The sequence below is a fragment of the Corvus moneduloides genome, chromosome Z (assembly GCF_009650955.1).
Source record: "Corvus moneduloides isolate bCorMon1 chromosome Z, bCorMon1.pri, whole genome shotgun sequence".
NCBI classification, from domain to species: Eukaryota; Metazoa; Chordata; class Aves; order Passeriformes; family Corvidae; genus Corvus; species Corvus moneduloides.
In genome coordinates, this window is record NC_045511.1 from 38876591 (window position 1) to 38897481 (window position 20891).

Sequence of the window (20891 nt, forward strand, 5' to 3'; positions counted from 1 at the left end):
GACACAGGACATGTAAAAGGCTGAGGTAGTGAGTGCCTTCTTCGTCTTAGTGTTTATTAGAAAGAACGGCTTTCAGGATGCTAAGGACCCACACTGGGGAAGGACTGGAGCAAGGTGGTTGTTAGCAATTAATCCATGAGGGTGGCATTGAAAAACGGCCCCAGATTTCCATGTAACTTTCTATTACTGTCCGCCTCAGGCGTGGGAATCTCAGTCTTATATTGTCTCTTGGGAGATAATTACCATCCTAGTTCACGGGTAGTTACTGGCTATGCTTTGGAAAAAAGTCATGTGCTGGATTTCTGTTGTTAATGTTATTTATGATGGATTTTCCTTACAAGAGCCCCTATTGAACTGAGGAATGTCATGTCATATACACAAGTCACTCCCCTTAGTATCTGCTAGAAAGCTAAAGACACATCAAAAACACTTCAGTATCAGAATGGGATAAAAAAGGGGGAGACGTCATGTTTGCTTTCTGTTTGATAGCAAACTTGAGTAATGCTAGATGAGAAAAGGAACAAATGGGAACACATAGCTTGTTTTAATATTATGAAATAAACCAAATCCTGGTGTATGAATAGACACACATAGTTTGGGCTTCCTTTACCAGCTAAAATACTTCATTAATAATTAGAAATTACTAATTTCTAGCTATCTCTAGAAAATTATTATGTATGAAAATTAATTGCATGTGAAGTTCAACCATGCTAGGGGCAGGGGGAAGCTGTCTCTGACTTGATTTATATTTAATTGCTGGGAGTGAAGGGCACAGGGACTGTTTTAGCCTGGATTTTCAGAAAGCACTGGTAAAAGACTTAATCCTACATAAACATAGTGTTGTTGGCTACATATGAGCACAGGTGAAATATAACATTAGGCTCATAATAAGCTTACTATTATTGAGACTCTATGTGGAAACACCTATAATCCTGTTGAGTGAAAAAGGTAACTAGTACTCTGCTTCGTCAAAAAAAACCCAGCAGGTTCAGTTCCATCCCAAAAGACTAGGTCATGAAAATCACAAAAATAATTGTACTGCAAGTTAATATTTTAAACTGGAGAGAGGTGATTAAATAACTTCATTCAGTGTATTAAAATTAATTTATATCTAGAAAAAAATTTTACAAAATGGTTTCCCTTAACATGACCTTTGGGTGTTGCACAGCTACAGATGGTGAAAGGTGATAACCAAGTGCTTCTGCACTAAAGAAATTAGAAGAGTGGGGAAAAAAATCAGATTCTGTGCATGTCAGAGTTCGTATTTTTAATCAATATGGAACATTGACATAAGTAATATTGAAATTTATTGGATGAATCTGTTAACATCTGTTTCGGTTTTTCTAAGTCCTGATGGCTTTATTTCTTAAAGTCATTGAATGTAAATCCAAGAACACTACAACAGAAAAATATGTAGCATGAAGTGAGAAAATAGGTTTCAGTATTCACCTAGCAAATACTTTCACTGTATAACTGTGTGAGAATCCGTGATGGAAAAACTAAACATGTAAATTCCAACAACTTAGTTTAAAATAGGGCATTAAGACTGAAACGTGTTGTGTATTTGCTCCTGGGTTTCTGAGCAATCTGGTGTCACTGCCCACAGCAGGGAGGTTGGAACTAGATGATTATTAAGGTCCCTTCCAACCCAAGCCATTCTAGAAACTATAATTTTGTTCACAGAACCTCCAGCGTTAGCAATAAAAGTGCCATATAATATTTAAGTTTGCGCATTATCTTCTTTTATTCTTTGCCAAAGGGATCAATTCTGCCATATGTGGATTTAAGAGGTGGTCCCATTCTTTTGTTGCCAGAAGCTCAGAAGCAGAGTTCTGCTGTATGCCTTAGGCCATCAGACTTTTTGCCTCAATGACTTGGAAGAATTTGTCTAGAGCAGAGCAATTTTATTCTGCTCCCTAGCAAATATGCCCATGTGACAGTTGGTCCAGATATCCTCGGAGTCCAAATTTCCTGTCTGTGGTAGCAGTCATTGCATGTCACAGCAGAAAGTTCAAAAACCTATACTGTTTATTGATGATGATGCTCAGGGAGGAAGTCTCATGTTACTTGTTTTTAGGGTCTGGCTTCTATTCAGAACTTAGACACATACTGTAAAACAGGTGTTAGTTAAAGGTCAGCTTTTTTACTGGATAATGGAGGTACCATATTCCTCTATACTGGATATTATTAAAAATAAATTTTAACAACAGTCTGTTTAAATAAACGTAGTGAAAATCCACTTTGTACTGTCTCAGGAAGTAATGGGCAAGACCATAGTGGACGTTACTTGGCGAGATCATTCCTCCTCCAAAAAGAAAAACCCAACAAAAAACCCCAAACCAACAAAAGCATAGGATGAGGAATATTCAGTTTTTAACAACTGGAGAAAAGCATAGTTCAGCATGGACTTTCTACTGTCTTTCTTAGTTTGTGGGGATTTTTTGGGTTGGGTTGAGTTTGGGAAGGGAGGGGGTTTGGTTTGTGGGTTTTGTTGGGGGTTTTTTTTGGTGAGGGAGTGAAGTCAGATTCTATTTAAGTACTATTTTTATTAAATCACTGAATGAGTTTTCAAGGCTATTTTCCTTGTACAGTAAAAAAAAAAAGGCTGGATACTGCCCCAAAATGTTGCAGTTCATTCAGATTCCATAATCATTATTTTGCTTATATTCTTGGGAGATGGCTTGGGAGAGCACTCTAGAACATTTTGCTAGAAGGCTATAACTAATTTATGTAGATATGATGAGTATCAGTTCCTAGTGACACTTCTAGTAAGACTCAGCAAACTCTTTTCACACTTGCCAGTTTTATGGTAATTAGATTTGGAGAAACATGTAGCTGGAATTTCCGGATACCGTTACAACTGAAGTACACAGGAGTTGGGCTGCGTTGCTGTGTGAAGTGAGACTTCACTGCTGTTTGAAGGAAAAAGTCTCTTGGTAGGATTTGGTTTCTTTCTTGTCCTCCCTGCCCCCCTCCTCCTTACCCCTTGTAAGGATCTGGCTAGTTTTCTGTGCAGCAGAAGTACCTCTCTATTTCTAGGTGCTATGAAAAACAGATATTCATTTACACCTCTTGAAACTTATATGTCAAATTGGTGAAAGATATTGTTCATTTGTCATTTTATTAAATCCTTGTATCCAAAATGCAGACGTTTTAGTGTTTCTATATGGTTCTAGACAAGATACTAAAAAAATCTTGTCAACCAAGGTATCAATTTATTATTCACTTGAGTGGTGGAAATATACAGAGAGCCTCTGTCAAGTTTATAAAGCTGATTTCTGTTCCTCTTCAGAGACAGTCATGGGTCAGAATATAGTCACAGTGTCTTGTTTTATAGGCCCAAACTTCAATTGTCACTGTTCTATTACAGTGAAAGAACTGCTTACACTTTCTTTATACTCACATGCTTTGCTGCCTTTTACTTGCCATTTAGAGACAAATGAGAACTACCTGCAGGTAAAGCAGATAAAAAGTTCATCAATAGGAAGTATAAAACAGAATAGTTTTTACACAGCTGTAGCATTCCTGTAGGGTTAGAGTAGAGCAATTACTACAATTGTGGTAATTTCCTTGATTTTTGGATGTTACTGGTATTGCTTTTTACCAATGCACAGTTTTAATGCTTTAGAGACTAAGCAGTCAAGTTTAAACACAGAAACACTGATTTTGTTTTTTGCAAATGATTTTGAGGGTTTCTCACATTCTTTTTTGTTTTCCAGGTTGTAATGAAAATGACCAAGTACATGTTAATATTTTAGTATTTCATTACACATAGGCTTAAATTTCCATGAGTTCATTTTGAACCATGTCTGAAACAAGAAAAATAAAGCAATAAGTAGATTTATTTCCCTCTGGCAGTGCACTCTAACATTATGTGATGAATTAAGCACTTAATTTTTCCTTAATTATTTCCAACCCATTTGACAGTGTTTTCACCCCAGTTCCAAATGGAAAAGATTAGACTAAATGTAATACTGATCTTGTATTGAGAATTATAGTTGTTGTGCTGACAGGTCTGATAAGGGTCTATATGCAATGAAACAAAAACATATGACCGCAGTCATAACTGTTATGACTTACTAGACTTAACCTTTGCTCAAAAACTTGACCACTTTTTAGAAATTCTAGTTCACTTCAGTGATTCTTTTGAGGCTCACTGGTGTGTTCTAGAACATGGTGTGGCTGTGTTTGTTAATTTGATTTAATTATAGCAGAGAAGCAGACTGAGCTTCGGGATCCAGCATGTCTAGAAAATGGTAGAAAAAATAGACAGCCAAAAGGGGCTGGGCTGTGGGAAGGGGAAAACTTGATGAAAATCTATTTCTCGCACTTAATTTTACACTTGAGAAAAAATATCAGACTGGTGAGGCAAGGAGTGAGGGATACATGCAGTGGGAGTGTGTACAAAGTCTTGCAAGGGATTTCTGTCTAGGCTGTCTGATGGAAACTGGGTTTGTCCTATTTTATTTTCCTCCCTCTTAATAACTCTTTAAACTTTGCCCAGACATTTGTATACTCCTAATCTTCTTCACCTGGGAATAAAGGTTTTTTCCTTCTTTCTCTCCTTCAGGGTTGGAGCTTTTCTTGGCCTTTCTTCCAGTATTTTACAGCTTTGTTAAAAGGAAGGCATCTTATACTGCAGCTGTTGTCCAGTCTGTCATGGTCTGAATGTTGGAAGAAAAAGCTACTGAAAAATCAGATTCAGAATTCCACTGGTGGGCCTGGTAGCAGCACCCATGCACCAGGCCCCTCCTCTGGCCTAAGTGAAAGTGATTGCTTTTAATTCTGTGTAGACTGTAGCATCAGAGTACTGTTTTTCTTCTCTAGGGCAAAATAAGGAAACTAGTAATCAAGGAAAAAACCCTGAACAAACTGAAAAAGTAAGCATGATGAACAGCTTATATATTCTTCATACCATTCTTTAAGTTTTCTTCTACTCCCGGTGATATGATCCAGATACTACCACAGGCTACAGTTAATGATTGACAAATCCCAACTGATTGGATTCAGTTTTGAATTTCATAAAAGGTATTTCAGGGTGAGAACACATAGAAAAGTGTTGATGTTACTTGTGATTAAGCTGTGGAGTAAAGTTTTGTAGCCCTAAAAGTGCAGATTTTTGAAAATAATAATTAAAGGGGATTTGGATGTTCAGCTTCTTATGGCTTAGGAAAGAGTTGGATACTTTCTCCCCTTTAACCTTGGAAATTCCCTTGAGAAAATATCCTCATTACTTAAAAAAAATCACATGGGTTAAGAGCAGCTGAACCAGACAGCACATGTAGTTGCACGTGTGATGTTGCCTCCTGCAGCAGGATTGCTAATCCCTAGAACAGAATATAGACACTAAAGAGAAATTAGAAGGGAAACTATGGAGAAACAATTCCTTTATGATACTTCTAACTCTCTCATTTAAGACTTTTCTTCCTCCCATAACAATGCAGTTTTAAAAGAAATCATTCTTCAGAATGATTCTTCATAATTCTCTCTCCTTCCTTTCCCAACTCCCCAGGTAGCTGCAACCCTCCATACTTTGACAGGGAGTATTTCTTAATTTTTTGTTCCAAAGTTTTAAAATTTATACACATCCCTTGTAGTCTCAAGAAACTGCTGATCTCCATGGGGTTGAAATTGGTAATGGTTACGTCTGCCTGGTGGATTAATTTTTCTGTAATTGAGTCTTGTGAATAATGAAAACTCCAAGTATGTCTTTTATGGGATGATTAAAATACTACTTTGAAAAAAATATACCATGTTAGTGAAAAGGTTTATTAAATTCTAATATGTTTGGAGCATTAATGGAAATGCAAGTAAGGTATAGTAAGGTATTATTGTTCTAAAAAATAGTAAGTGTCATAGCATGGCTTGGATGGGAAGGGACATTAAAGATCATCTAATTCCAACCCCCCCTGGCATGGACAGGGATGCAACCCACTAGATGAGGTCGCTCAGAGCTCCATCCAGCCTGGCCTTGAACACTTCCAGGGATGGGGCATCCACAAGTTCTTTGGTCAGTCTGATCCAGTGCCTCACCACCCTCACAGAAAAGAATTTCTTCCTAATTGCTAATCTAAATCTCTTCTCTTTAAGTTTAATAACATTTCTTCTTGTTATATCCCTTTCTGACTCCGTAAGAAGTCATCCTTCCTCTCTCTTGTAAGTCCTGTTTAGGTACTGGAAAACCATAATGAGGTCTCTCTGGCTTTCATTCTTCAGGCTGAAGAACTCTAGCTCTCTCAGCCTGTCTTTGTAGGAGAGATGCTCCAGCCCCCTGATCTCAGTGGCTTTGGCCCATGTCCTTCCTGTGCTGGGGACTGCAGATGCGGTCTCTCCAGAGCAGAGCAGAGGCGCAGAATCCCCTCCCTCACCCTGCTGCCCACACTGCTTTGGATGCAGCTCAGGACATGGTTGGCTTTCTGGGGTGCAAGCTCACACTATTGACTCATGTCCAGCTTTTCATCAGCAGGGCTGCTCAGTGACTTCTTCTCCCAGTCTATGCTTACGTCTGAGATTGCCCTGATCCAGTTAGAGAACCTTGCCCTTGAACTTGTTGGACTTCATGAGGTTCTCTTGGGCCCAGTTCTTAAGCTTGTCCCTTTGGATGGCATCCCATCCTTCTGTTGTGTCAGTTGCACTGCTCAGATTTGTGTCATCTGCAGACTTGCTGAAGGAGCACTTGACCTCACTGTCTGTGTCATTGAGGAAGGTCTTAAAGGGCACTGGTCCCAAGACAGAGTCCTGAGAGACCCCACTTGTCACCAAGCTCCATGTGGACATAGAGCCTTTGACCAAAAGTCTCTGGCTGCATCCATCCAAGCAATTCCTTGTCCATCGAACAGTCCACTCATGAAATCCCCATCTTTCCAATTTGGAGGTAAGCATGTCCTGTGGGACCATGTTGAAGACCTTACAGAAGACTAGGCTGATGACGTAGGTTGATCTTCCCATGTTCACTGTTGTAGTTACTGCATCATAAAAGGCCATCAGATGGGTAAGGCATGATTTGCTCTTAGTCTGCAGCTGTGGAGAGGAGAACACTGTCTGTGCTCCTGATCCCTTTAACATCTTTCCGAGGGACATGAAATCCATTTTGATATTTCACAGTCTCATTGTTGCAGCCTCGTTCAACATGAAAGTGTAGGAGTGGTTGATAGTCCTCTTGTTTTACCAGTTTCAGTAGGCTCTTTGTAACATGATGAATGTGGCCCTGATAGGCAGCAAATCTTGCTAGAGAGGTTGGATGGTAAAAGGCTGCTTCCATGTGTCTCAGTGAGGATTCTCCAATAATTACCATGCTTCATGCACTTTTGGTGGCACTCATTCTCCTATGAATGGCTGATTGTACCAGTTTTGTAGCATTGTCCTTTTCTTGTTCTTGGCTACTTATTGTGGAGATTTTCCAGCCTCATAGTGTCATATTTGTTATGTAGGGGCACATTGGTAGCAAGGGGAAAACCTCTTCCTTTTGCTCCAAGCAGAGATGAGATTCCAGTCTCCCTTGCCTTGCAAATCATCCAAGCCTGTCTCAGGGTTGGATGCTAACTTCCCTTCTGCTTCCAAGGTCTTAAAGCAGCACTGTCTCCCTGCCTGTGTCAGTGCATAATACCACACATCAGTCTCCTGCTTGGATTCCCAGATAGTATTCTGCCTGATGAACTCCTCACACAACATGGCAGCCTGCACAAAAGGCAGGTTATCTAGCTGGGCACACTTACACTCATGACACCTCTGACTTCAGGGCCCAGGGGGCCTTTCAGGTTCTGGAGTTTCCTGCAGCTGAGGGCCCAGGTAGTTCTTCTAGTCTTCAGCAAGTCTGTTTGGGTCTAGGCGTATAACTGAGGTGGCTGTGGTCTCTCTTGGTTTTAGCCTGGCAGCTGCGATGTGTAACTGCCGTTTTTATTATAGAAGAAGACTGCTTCCTCTTCCTCCCCAGGTAGAATTAGTGGCCTCTTCTACATGCCCTTCCTGGGGAACTGCTCACCATGTCCTGACCGGGGCACCACATCCCAGTCATTTGCACTCTGTGGGGCCATTTAAATCTGCTGGCAACACTCACACCATGTCAGACTCACTCATGAGAGCTGGTGGTTCCTGGCTGGCCTCTAAGTTCTTACTCATGTTTCCCCTGACTGGAGGCCCTGCCTAGCTTGGTCTAGTGCTCAGCCCCCAGAACTTACTGTGGCTGCTGCTGCTGTTGCCGCTATCACCACTACGTGTGCCTGGCTGACCTTAATAATTAAAGTATGTTTTAGTTAATAATTAAAATCCATTGTACAAAACAGTTATATTAATTCTAAATTCAGTTTATTCAATGGCAGGTGATGGAGAAAATACTCTTTTAAATGAAAGAGATATTCTTAAAGTTATTCATAAATTTGAGGACCATAGTATTATATCAGGTTTATTAATCAAGCATTTAGGAATTCATCTTTTTACCCATAAAATGTTGTTTAGGTAGGATATACAGAACTTCAGAATTTCATATAGTATTCTCTTTTAACAGCCATGACTTCAAAGAAAATAAACAGATTGTGGCATCCCTTACATTACAATACTGTAGGTGTGGGATAAACAAGCTCTGCTAATCTGAGAAAAATAATAGTTTCCTTTTGAAAGGAAAAGCAGGAGGTGTAGAAGTAGAGGAAGAGGGATTATTGAACTAGCTAATTAGAAAGAGCCCAAGGGAAAAGTTAGGAAATTAAAACCCATAGAATCAGCATGATGGCAGCTAAAAATATATCATCACAAGATACGCTGAGGGTGGGGAGCAGCAGGGAGGCAAATAAAGAATTTGATTAAACAGTAAGACATTTTTTCAGGTATTTGATTTCTATATTTCTTGTGATCCAGCCTCAGTAAAACAGTGGAGTAATAATTACACTTTGCAGATTCATGCTAACCTTTAGAATGGAGATTGCTGAAAAATTAAATATTCAATGCTAACATTCGCTACATCAAAAGACAACATGTCATGGGAAAGCAAATATATGAGTGGTATGTGACACAGGTAGGATACAATGTTGTGAAGAATGAAAAGAAAGGAAAAGTGGAAAAAATAACCTTAATAAATATTACAGTAATGTTTATTTTGAGTAATAAACAACTGAGAAGTTATGGTGCGTTGCTCTGGATGGTAGTAGAAAGCTACGACTATTATGAAGCAGATTTCAGAGCAAGTTTTTATTTTAAAGGTTTATGTAGCTTTCTAAGTAAGATCTGTTTTAATCTTTGATCTATTCTAATGGTACTTCTCTTGAATAGAGAAAATAACATAATGTTGATTTTTGTTTTATTAAATGTGAAAAGCATCCCTCAGTTCTGGATGTATATGTGCCAGAGTAAAGGTCTAAAATGTGTTAGAGATTGACTTCTTATGACTGTTCATAGTGCCTGAATTTCTAGAAATTAGCGGCATGCCTATGTATTTGCACATACATGAGTAGGTAGAGCAAATGTATACAAGTATAAAAAAAAGTATATTGAATAAATATACTTGAGTGTTTTTCAAGACAATATAACATAGGATATATTCTATGAAGTGACAAGACACTTCAAAGAGGTGAACTGTGTGGTTTCCTTGTGTGTCCAGTTCTGTGGTTTTTTTCCGTAAGGTAGGCTTTGTTGGTTGCTTTCTCTTAACAGGATCAACTATATCAGTTTAAAATCCAAATAATGACATTTACTAAACAAAGTGGATAGAATTTTTTGAGAGCTTTACTATTCTATATTATACTTCACTAAGATGAATTTTTGTAAGTGATTACTGTAATGCATTAAACATTCCCTTGTCATTGGTTGAATAGTTCTCCTTGACATAGCTCATTGTAGTTTTATGTTTCAGTGTTCAGAATTATTACTTAATATTGGGTCAACATTCAGATTTAATGGCTCCATTGCCTGTGAATTATATAGTCTATTCTCCAACTGAAGTGTGGATTCCCTGCATACGAAAACTAATGAATCAGTACCTGTGTTAAGTGATTAGAAGCACAAATTGAAAAAATCTGTGGACTTGTCAGAATGTGATACATCTGGTGAAGTCCCTTTCATTTGTTTCTTTAAATAAATGAAACATTTAAACTTTTTATTTCCCCAACTTCTTTTTTCCTTAGAGGAAGTGTTGGTAGGTGGCGACTTCCTAGGGCAGAAAGCATCACAGGATGAAAGCACAAAAAATTTGTATTCCTTTGGTGGTTCCCCCACAGATGCTTCATGCAAAGCATGTATCCTTATCATATGTTGGGTTCCCCATATGTGAAATGAAAGAGACTTCTTAGCAAAGGTCCTGGTTATTTTCTTCACTCTTTGTCTCTCCTAAATTGAAACAATTGCATTTTAAATACCCAGTTCATTAACCAACAGTGGGTTATTGCCCTAGTTACAGCTTAAATAACCTGTGAAGTATTTTGTTTTGTGGATCTTTCTGCTTTGCATAGCTAATTGAGTACAGGCTTGTTTAGTGAACCATGATATAGATTGTTTTGAATGTAAATATTTTTTTCCTCCTAAGCTAGGGAATAGTTTTTCTCCCCAGTATTTGAATTAACTGTCAACAGTACAAAATGTTACAGTGTGGAATGTCATTGATGCTACAGGTAGAGGAAGAATACTGTGAAATTTTTTTATATTGAGTGGAGATTGCATTTCAGATTTCAAGTGGTGCAGCTGAGCTCCTAAAGGGTCTTTAGAAAGAAGCAGTGATTAGTCCTTTTAATTACAAAGCCATAGCCAAGCTAAGTTTTTGTATACCTTAAGAGAAAATTCATTAAAATTAGTATGCAAATATTTCTACGTGTTCTGTATGATGTTTCTCAATAAGAACATTCTCACTGTTTTGTATGAGTTCTGTACTATTTGATTATTGGGTAAAATGCATTACAAAACCTTCTTAGGACTTAATATGAATGTAAAAATACTTTTGAATTATTTAGGAGTACTTGGTGCTTTTAAGCAGATAGCTTTTTATGTCCCAAGTGAGTAAAACTGGGTCTAGAAAACACTTTTCTGCCTCCCTCCTCACTCCTTCCCCTGTCCTAGGGAGGTGAGAGGATCAGAAAGTTGTATTTTAACCGTTTTCCAGTTAACACTAAAGGTGTTAATCCTCCTATTCTGGGGGGCCATTAGTTAAGGACATAGACTGTTCTGTGGGCAGAGCATCAGTTCCCTAAATTCATTGCCTCAGACTTGCAATGCTTGACAAATTTTAAGTTTTACCTGCATACGAATGTGTGAGAATCTGATAGGAGTTAAGTGATTCGTGTGAGAACTTAATTGTAGGTGTAACCATGACTCCCTTGTTCTGTCATCTCTGATATGTATCAAGTAATTGCTTTCAGTGCTTTTCAGTAAAGCATGTGTTTCAGTAAAACACAGAGGTCTGTTTATACCCTACAGCAATGGCTGTGTCCTCTTGTAGTTGGGTTCTTCTTCAGCATCTTCTGATACTGCTGTATTTGCATGAAGTTCTTACAGGCCTTTAGTGTAGTGGATTGGTCGTGGCACATTTGGATAATGAGTTGTGTATGACTGACTGATTAGTTCAAGGCATTACAAGCTCGGGTTTGTCTCTCAGTTGTTTTACACGCAGCTAAAAAGCCAGTCCCATTTCAGGTAATCTGCCCTTTATCTGAGGTAATTTTTGGATAACTGTGTGTCAGGAGAGGGACAGGGCACATGGTCTGAACGTGTTACTTTTCTGAAATATTACCAAAATATTACCAAGTAGTACTTTTAACATGATTCATGGAAATTCTTGTTTGTTATAGCCCCACTACATATGTTTTGGATGAAGATGAGCCTCGCTTCCTTGAAGAAGTTGATTACAGCGCAGAGAGTAATGATGATCAAGACGTTGAATTAGCTGATAATGCGGGTGATTATGAGGCAACTAATCAAGATGATGGACTTTCAGACTCAGATTCAACTAGGTTACTTCTTTCTTGAACCAGCTTTGCCGCCAGTAATAGAAAATAAAGTATCCTGGATTTCCAGTCATATACTTCCTTGATGTTTTCTTAAAAGGGGATAAGCTCCAGTTAACACAAATAACTGGGGCCTGCATAGCTCAAGGATAGTAAATTTTTCTGATAAACTTGCATTTGTTTTATTTAAGGAGTTCTGTGTATTCTTTAAGCCCTAAATAGATGAATTTATTTACCAGTTCATTTTCTACTAAGTAGTACTGCATGGCATTTTGTGTCCTTAAACCCTATCTTCAGAAAAATGGATTATAATTTGTAGTGTGTCAGACAGTACACAAACTAATTACAGTACAGAAACTAATGTTTTGTGGTACAGTTCTTTGAGTTGCTTCCTGAAAAATACATATGTACAGGTTTTCTAAATTAATTTGTGTATGTCTGTGTATATGCGCGTGTGTATACTGAGGTGAAGGTTATTTTTCGACATTATTTCAAAGATACTTGATTGTGTTTGAAGCAATGTAGTGCCTGGTCTGAAACCATTCAATAATTACTAAATTAAAAATGAGAACATGATGTGTGAATTTTTGCAGTTGTTTCTTGCTTCTGATGATTTTGTGGTTTTGCCACAGTATTAAGCGAAAATTCTTACTAATGTCTATTCAGAGTTCAGGAATTTTGCACAGTGACCAATGCAGCCTGTGCTTAGAAGAACTAGACTCTTGTACAAAACTCACCCATAAAATAGGCATGATTTAATTTGAAGAAGTTTTCTTGTTAAGTGTACATGTCTACAAGAAGAGGTCAGGTATGTACACTCTGTATATTCAGCTACACAGATGCTCCATTTTTCTTCTTGAATATGCACGTAAGTTTAAAAATGTGCACTTTACCGGAGGCACAGTAACTATTTACCCAGTTCAACTGCTTTAAGGGGGATGGTGCATTTCGATTTAAACCTTTTTTGTCTGATTGCAACCTAGTGCTAACTCTGCTCTGATGAGGAGATTGGACTGTAACTTCCTGAGGTCTCTTCCAGGCTGAATAATTATTCTTTGGTTCTGTATTCTTCATGTTTAAAGTCAAGCTGTCAGATATGGGCTTTACATTTCTTCATCTTCTCCTATCATCTTCTAGTTCTTATTGCCTCTTGCCTCTGCTTAAACTAAGATCTAATAGAGAAATGAAGATAGTTGTAGTCAGTGGTTTACAGAATTGACATGTTTTGCAATGAAAAATACTTTTCAAAAATTATTTTTACTTGATGTGACCCAGTTGTGGCATTCATTTTCTTCTGTATGTGCAAGGGCTTTAAGAGCATGAAGAATAACATTTCTAAGTTATAGCAGGCTTTTAACTGATAAGGATTTTGTATATGTTTGTTGTTCCAAGTAAAACTGTATTTTGGAGGGGAGGGGTGCCTTCAGTAGAGGGATTAAAAAATAATGAAATTTATGAGAATTAACTGTATCAGTGATTTTCAGCCAGGAGATGGATTTGCACCAGGATCTGTTCTTTCAAATTCAGCATTGTTTGGTAATGCCTGTCACTACCATCCTGATTCTGAAATTGAGGAAGGGGTTTTGATCCCTTGTTATATGCTGCTGTATTTTTGTTTAAAGGCTTAAATTTATATTAATAAAAATGCAGAGAGATGTAAGGATGGAAAACATGGAAGAGCTGGAAGCATTTAGTCTTGTCCCTTTATAAGTTTTTCTCTGTTGTGAAAATTATCTTTCCTTGTGTTCTGTGAACTTCTGTAAATAAGAAAATTTATTTATTACCCTATTGAAGAAGAGCCCTCTGCATTGAAAGTAGAGGAATTTGTTAATCTGTCAAATGGAAGAATTAACCTTACCACAGAATTTGAAGTATCTGTCAGTCCAATGACAGCACTTCAGAATGCTCATATTGCCCTGTCAGTCTTATACTACTTATCTGCATAAATAGATTTTCATCCTTAAGGACTCCTACTTCAGGTGGAATAGTATTCATAAATAAAATTATTCATAAACAATTTCACTTAAGTTTCAGAGAATTCAGGATGCCACATGTCTGTTAACTCCATTGTGCATGTCTTCTTGGGTTTCATTTGAATTTGTATTAATCTTGGAACACTATTTTTGTACTACTGGCAAGACTAGAAATATACTTCATCCATTTAGAAAGAATTGTGGCTTAGTAGCACAAAATTGTCTTTTCCTCCTGAGTACATATGCATATTTGTTCTTCTCATGCCTCCTACAGCTTTTAATCTGTGCAAAGAAAGAGTTATCAGTTACATAATGTCTCAGGATAACGTGTTTATTCATTAGATTCTAAAGCAGTTATGCATTGGATGTCACTTACATGTTAGATGTCACTGGCAGCTGTTGTTCTGAACTTCTACCAGTGCAATTCTAATGCAAGAGATGAAACTGTCGCTATCTTACACATTGTTGAAAATTCAAAGGTTGTTACTTCTTAAACATTTTCCAGTACTTGCCTGTCGAAAGGTAAAGTCCCCATTCGTGCTCACAGGGATGCCAGTTCTTGGGAAGAACTGCTGCAGTGATACCTGCTCCATAGTTGTCCTTTCTCTGATACCTGTTGCCATTGTTGCAGTGGTGTTGACAGACACATGCTGGTGCCCCCATTTATATGTTCTGGTGGCAATCTGGTGTTTAGCTGAAAATGGAACAGCTAACACTTTAGCACGCATTCCGTTCTGTTTCTGTGGCATTCACCCTGAATAAATGGGCAGAATGATAACAAAGAATGGCAGCATCTTGGACTGTCACATGTCAGTCATCGAGCATGGTCTGTCCCAGACTGTCTTTATTCTATGCATTGTCATTTCAGTGTGGCTTTGGTTTAAAATGATGCTGTTTGCTGTAAGCATGACTGGTTCTGTATAGGCAAAGAACATATCCCTAGATCTTCCTCCGGTAATAGCAACAAAGAAGACTATCAATACTAATTACATCTGTGTTATTTACTGTCTTGCTTCTACCTAATTGCTGGATGATGAATCACTCTATTCCTGTTCTTGAAATAATTCAAGTTGCATCACAAATTTTGATACTGTGTCTTCACTGGTGACATCCCCTTATAAGTTACAGCAGTTTGTGCCAAAATCTTGCCTGGTCATTTTTCAAGGTGGATTGCTTTATCAGCCTGACTTATCAGGGAGTTTGGTTTGAATCTCAAATAAGACTGCAGAAGCAGTAAACGCTGTTCACAAAATGCAAAAATACAAGGTTTCAGATAATATCTGTTGTAATGCTGTGATAGATATAATTGTTGCAGTGTTATTATGCATGCCCCAAGTACCAATACTTACTAATAAAAATGCATAATAAAGAATTAATTGCAATCTTTTGCTTCCCTGTTACTGGTTAGTGATGATTAAGGATTTCTCATCCAAGCGTTTGTAGCCATGTTCTACCTGTAAGGATAGCAGTGTGCTTAGCATTTTAAAAAGGAGAATATTTTGTTCTCTGTGAAATTAAAGTCAGTGTGCTACAGGCTTAGAGTAGCATTTGCATATTAATTGACTGAATTATAACTATCTAAAATTTTTTGAGATTCAGCAGCGTTTGTAAAACTTAGGATGACACTGGGTGAACCACAATGAAGGTGAAGGCGGAGCACACAGAAGAGCCTTCTGATGAGAGTCTTTCCTTCCCACACAGTTAAGTCTGATCTAGGAAAGGCACAAGTTTATTTGTCAATAAGTCATACCTTTACAATTCAACTCAGACTACAGTTGAGTTATGTTTATTATATATGTTTTTGTAGTGGCAATTTTAAGATCTCAGCAATTTTTTGAGGGAAAGCTCAGGCTAAAGTGAGATCTAGTTTTATGCAGCTGTCTGAAAAGAGCAAGTGATTACTAGGAATCACTAATATAACTTTTGCAAATACATTTGCAGGTTGTTTAACTACACCTGTCATACTACTTTAAGTTGAACAGCTTCACAAACTTTGTTGTCTAAACAGTTTTAAGGATCTACAGTAGTCACGGTGACAAATTAGGGTGTCTTTCTTTGATCTCAGTGTTTCTAAGGTCATCAGGATAAGTCATTTGAGATGTGAGCTCACATCTTGTTTGCTTATGTAAACTAAATCTAGGTTGCTTTGAAAGATGGGCTTATAAATGCCAAACAACTGTGACACCTAGTAAAGAATACATTGTCCTGGCTACTTTTAACAGTATCACGTAAACAATTCATCTAGTTCCTATACAGTACTTCATAGCTATGAAAGACACCACCGTATTTCTTTTTGTTAGAAAAAGTTAGGTGCTGTATTTTTTTGCCTTTTTTAAAACTAAAAAACCCCAAACAGAACAAAAAAAAATCCCACCAAAAATTTAGTTAGTACACTCAGTACAGCTCTTACTAGAGCTCTTACACAGCTTTTGAAGCAGTTCAGAAAGAATTTGGTGCAAAATAGGGGTTATCATCAAAGGAAATGGCACACCTAGGATTTATTGATCCAAGTTATGTGGTTATGAAATACCAACCAGGTGCTGCCTCTTGCTGCCCCTGCAGCATTCTTACCACAAGATGTTTGTGCTTAGTGTGTGCCCTTCTTTCCGGCATGGGGTTATTTCTCATGCAGCTTTTTTCATGGCAGATTGGAAGAATATATACTAGCGGCACCTCATTACTACATAACTACTGTAAATTTTCACTGGGCTGAATGCTAACTAATAAAAGAATCTGACTAATAAAATTCCACAATAGTACTTCCATACATTAAATGCTGCTCTTAACATGGAGAGGGGAGATTGACTTTAAATGACCTGAAACAGGACTTCTCTTTGCACTGTCCCTCCAGACTTACAAAGTTAAGATAATGAATTAGTAAGGTAGCATAAAATGCTCTCAGATGATAGCATTGCATTCATGCTCGTTTTGTTCTCAAAAGAAAGTGGGCATAAGATTTCAGTACAACCAAGACTTGAAGCACAGTGTAAGGAAGACAAATGATCTTTAATACTTTGTCTAGTAGTTGCTTAATAGTACCATATTTACATAAATCTTAGTGATAGTCCAGTTGACCCCTCGGATTAAAATGGTTCAGTTGTACATTTTATGAAGACAAACAGAAATTAGATGTCCTGCACAAACCTTCAGCCAACGGTCTGCCTTAATACTTGGCTTTGATCATCATCCCACACAATTTAGTACCTTACACTGCCAAGTGAAGAGTCCCAAACTGGGTCAGACAGTATTCCAAAAAAATAAATGCTCTGGGTTTTTGTCCTTTGAAGTTGGTCGCAGAAATTTCCGATTCTCTGCAACAATCATACGCCTGTTCTGGCTTTTGCGTAATCACAAAAGACAAGTTCAATTTAAAAGGACTTTGTGCTTGTGTATACACTTTTACACCTGTTCAGTTTAATCCATGTCTGCTCTAGGTTACTTTGCTCTTCTAAAGCATCCAGTCTAGTCAAGTCAGTCCTTTAGCTTAAGTGATGAGCCAGTGACATTTTCCTCTTCTTTTGGGTCTAACCTCACTGTTGACAAAACCTTTCTGTTACTAATCCCATCAGTCAGTATTGCTTGAAAATGCTGCTGTTATCAAATGTACACTTGATTGTGTTCCAGAATGAGAGTCCCCAAATCATTTCTTTAAGTACAGTAGCTCATTTGTCATTATGTCAGGTACTTGTTCCTTTTGTCCAAAGACTAAATGTGTAGAACATAAGTAGATGATATTTTAAAAGAATAATTTTTCAGATCTGTGAGTGAATTCAGAGACATATTAACTCTGAAAATCCCTTTATGCTAAATACTTGGACCTAAAACCTAATAGGGAAATAGATAAAATCTGATGTACTCATGCAGGGGGCCTCCTGGTCAGCTAATTCTATAAGCAAGCCAAGCCACTTGGCATTCCTTCTCACACAGCTTCCTGTGTTGAGAAGAAAATGCTGTCCGTCACAGCAGAGGAAGAGGTCTTCATCTTGACATCGTCTACCTTGCTGCATTTGCCTCACAAACTCTAGAGACTGGTGGGCACATTTTCCTCTGCCTCTCAGCTGTGCTCTATGGTACAGTGAGAGGGACAGAAAGATAAATTACAGCTAGTCAGTATTAAGGGTCACACAGACTAGTGCTTAAGAAGATCCACGCTCCCGCATGACTTGTCCACCAGGGCAAGGCGGCAATGGGCAAAGTGCCCACAGGCAATGAAGGAAAATGTAATAAGAAGAACACAGTACCATTTGGTTTGTAGTCTGTGAACAGTAGAGGCAAATGGGTCCTGAGTAATGACTTGGCCACCTGTGAAATCCCTTTCCACAATTCTTGTGTGAGCTTCCTGCAGCATCCGTAGCTGGGGGCCCTGATGGGGCACTGGTGCCTGAGCTGGGGCCAGGCTACTGGCACAGATGTGAGAACATCCCCACAGTGGTATGAAAGGTAATGCTGGAGGTGTGAGCAGGGTTGTCGAGATGAGGTCATTGACCAATCAAGGATTCAAGAAAGAGAACACCAGCATAGAAATGTTAGGGGAAAGCCGGGCAACAGGTAGGTAGGAGTCACTGGCTGAGCCATTGGTGCCAATGGGTGCCAGTGGGTGGCAGGTGTCTCTCTGTGGGTCTGAGCATTGCATGGAAGCCCACCTTGCACATAGGACCAATGCCTGCCTGGACTCCAGAGCATTCTTGAAGTGATCAGCAGACTTGGACTTAGAATAGCAGATCACTAAATCCCAGCTGCATTTTGTCCATGATAGGCAGTGAGTAAAAACACAGAATCGTAGAATTGTTTCAGTGGTAAAAGACAGCTAAGATCTTTGAGTCCAACCATTAACCTGACAGTGCCAAGTCCACCACTAAACCACGTCCCTAAGCACCACATCTGAGCACCTTTTAAATAGCTCCAAGAATAGTGACTCAAGCACCTTCCTGGGCAGACCATTCCAATATTTAATGATCCTCCCTAGTATCCAATAAAAAACCTTCCCTGATGCAACTTGAGGTAATTTCCTCTTGACCTGTCACTTGTTACTTGGGAAAAGAGACTGATCCCCACCAGGGTACAACCTCCTTTCAGGTATTTGAAACCAGGATCAAACTACAAAGTCATTCCTGTTAAATTTAGTGATTTACATCACAAGGATTTATGTTCACACTTAGCAGGTGCTCATACAAATGGAATAATACAATTGGAGTCCAACAACAAAACTTCAGAAGCATTTTCAAATTTGAAGGTAGAAAGAATGTGTCTGAGATCCCAACTTTGTGTGGGAAGCCTTATGTGTTGATTGAGCTCTGGGGTTTGCAGGAAGAAACATTTATGCCAAGTGTATCTGCTGGAGACTGATTAACTCTCAGGAAATTTGAAAAGACATTTTCTCATTCCCAGCTGAAAGATTTGATATCTCTCTAAGTGTTAAGGATTTAAATTGTTCCAAAAGAGGAAGAGAAGAGGTTATGATATGGCAAAGTAAGGATATGGCAAAGGGATTTAAAAAGCTTAAATGTACTTATTTTTAATGGATAAAAACAAGAGAGAGAGGGGGACATGACACAGTTTAGGTAAAACAAATTCTGTATAATTTCTGTGATCACTAAAATTCTGAGTTTCTAAAATTTAGTTCCTCAATGAATTTTTAAGCTAATAAAATTTTGGTGTTGTCTTGATTGGAAAAAAATATTCCTGGTATGCAGGGAGAAGAAGCAGTACAGTACTGTTTCCTGCAAAAGACCACTTAACCACGTTAAGGCTACAGCCATGTACAGCATGAACTCTAGCCTGTTTTCTTTTTTTTAGTGACATCCTTGAAAACTTCTTTTGTAATGTAGGTCAGTGCATCTTCCAGCCCAGAGTTGGTAAGATGGGAAGGGAATTTATATTACGTCATGTAAGGAGAAAAAATTTTGATTGCTATAATAAGAGCTGTGATTACTGGTAGTACACTTAGAATGCATTGCCTGATAGTATTACATATGTAAAAGGTTCACATGCCCACATGATGCCAGTTGTTATAATAATCCTCTGAGAAAGGGGAATTATAAAACCATGTGTAGCGGGTTCAGTTCGTAAACCGGGCAGAAACACCATTTAGAGTGTAGTGGTTTTGGTCCAAAATACTCATTACTTACTTATTTACCTTCTGTGAGATAAGAATTAGGAGAAAGCAAAGCAGGCAAAAAATTAAAAGAATATAAAGAAATTTATTAACAGATCTAAAAGAAGGAAAAAAATCAGACCATACCTTCAGAACTCTTCTCCTCCCCTCACCTTTCTCCCTTCTCCCGCTGACAACGCAAAAAGACAACCCTTGAGATTTTCAGTCTGTTTACCACTTCTATGATAACCTTGTTTAGTTCACTTAGGGAGAGGAGTCTCTCTTGCTCATGCTGTGGAGACATCTCCACAAGAAAGAGTTCTCTCATGGCTCAGTATCACAATGAGATAGCCGCCCGTGTTCGTTCTCTGCTCGCATGTGAGAGTTCCTTCCCCCAACTTGCAGATTTTCCCACAACTGCTTTTGAGGGTCCGATCTTGAGCTACTGGGGTACCATTTTAAGGTTGAGCTGTTCAGAAACAAAGGTTCTCTTCACCCATCTCTGGGAGCATTTTTATCTCTGGAAATAGAGGCCCTCCCCCTTCCCTGGGAGAAAAAGGGTCCTCATCATCTGCATCTCTAGGACTATCTCTGGGAGTGTCTCTAGGAACAGAGGTCTTCTCCTTCCGATTGGAGCAAGAGTCCTCATCACTTCCATCTCTCCCTGTTCAGACTTCTCATCAAATTACAGCTGCTTCAGCATTTGCTTATTCCAGCACAGGTGCTTTTGCTCACAGTTGCAGTTTGAACGCTCCACCCCCCATGCTTTCATGAAATTACAACGGGTTCTCTTGATATATCACAGTCCATCACCACCATAGCTTTACAACAGAATTTCAGCTTTAAGTATCTCCTCTTTGTCCTCCCTCAGGGTTTCAGCTCTTCCTTCTTTACTTAATGTCT

At 38.5% G+C, this 20891-nt stretch overlaps 1 protein-coding gene across 6 annotated transcripts in view; it reads left to right on the top strand.

The window, feature by feature from the left end:
* Positions 1 to 15276, top strand: part of AGTPBP1 (ATP/GTP binding protein 1) — a 65852-nt gene extending 50576 nt beyond the window's left edge. For 5 of the 6 annotated variants that reach the window (XM_032095818.1, XM_032095816.1, XM_032095815.1 and 2 more), the window contains one exon: positions 11766 to 15276. In XM_032095818.1, coding sequence (XP_031951709.1) covers positions 11766 to 11943 — 178 coding nt within the window. In that variant the 3' untranslated portion in view covers positions 11944 to 15276. The remainder of the gene's footprint in view (positions 1 to 11765) is intronic. The other variant, XM_032095820.1, reaches the window with a different exon arrangement.
* Positions 15277 to 20891: the final 5615 nt, after the last annotated feature.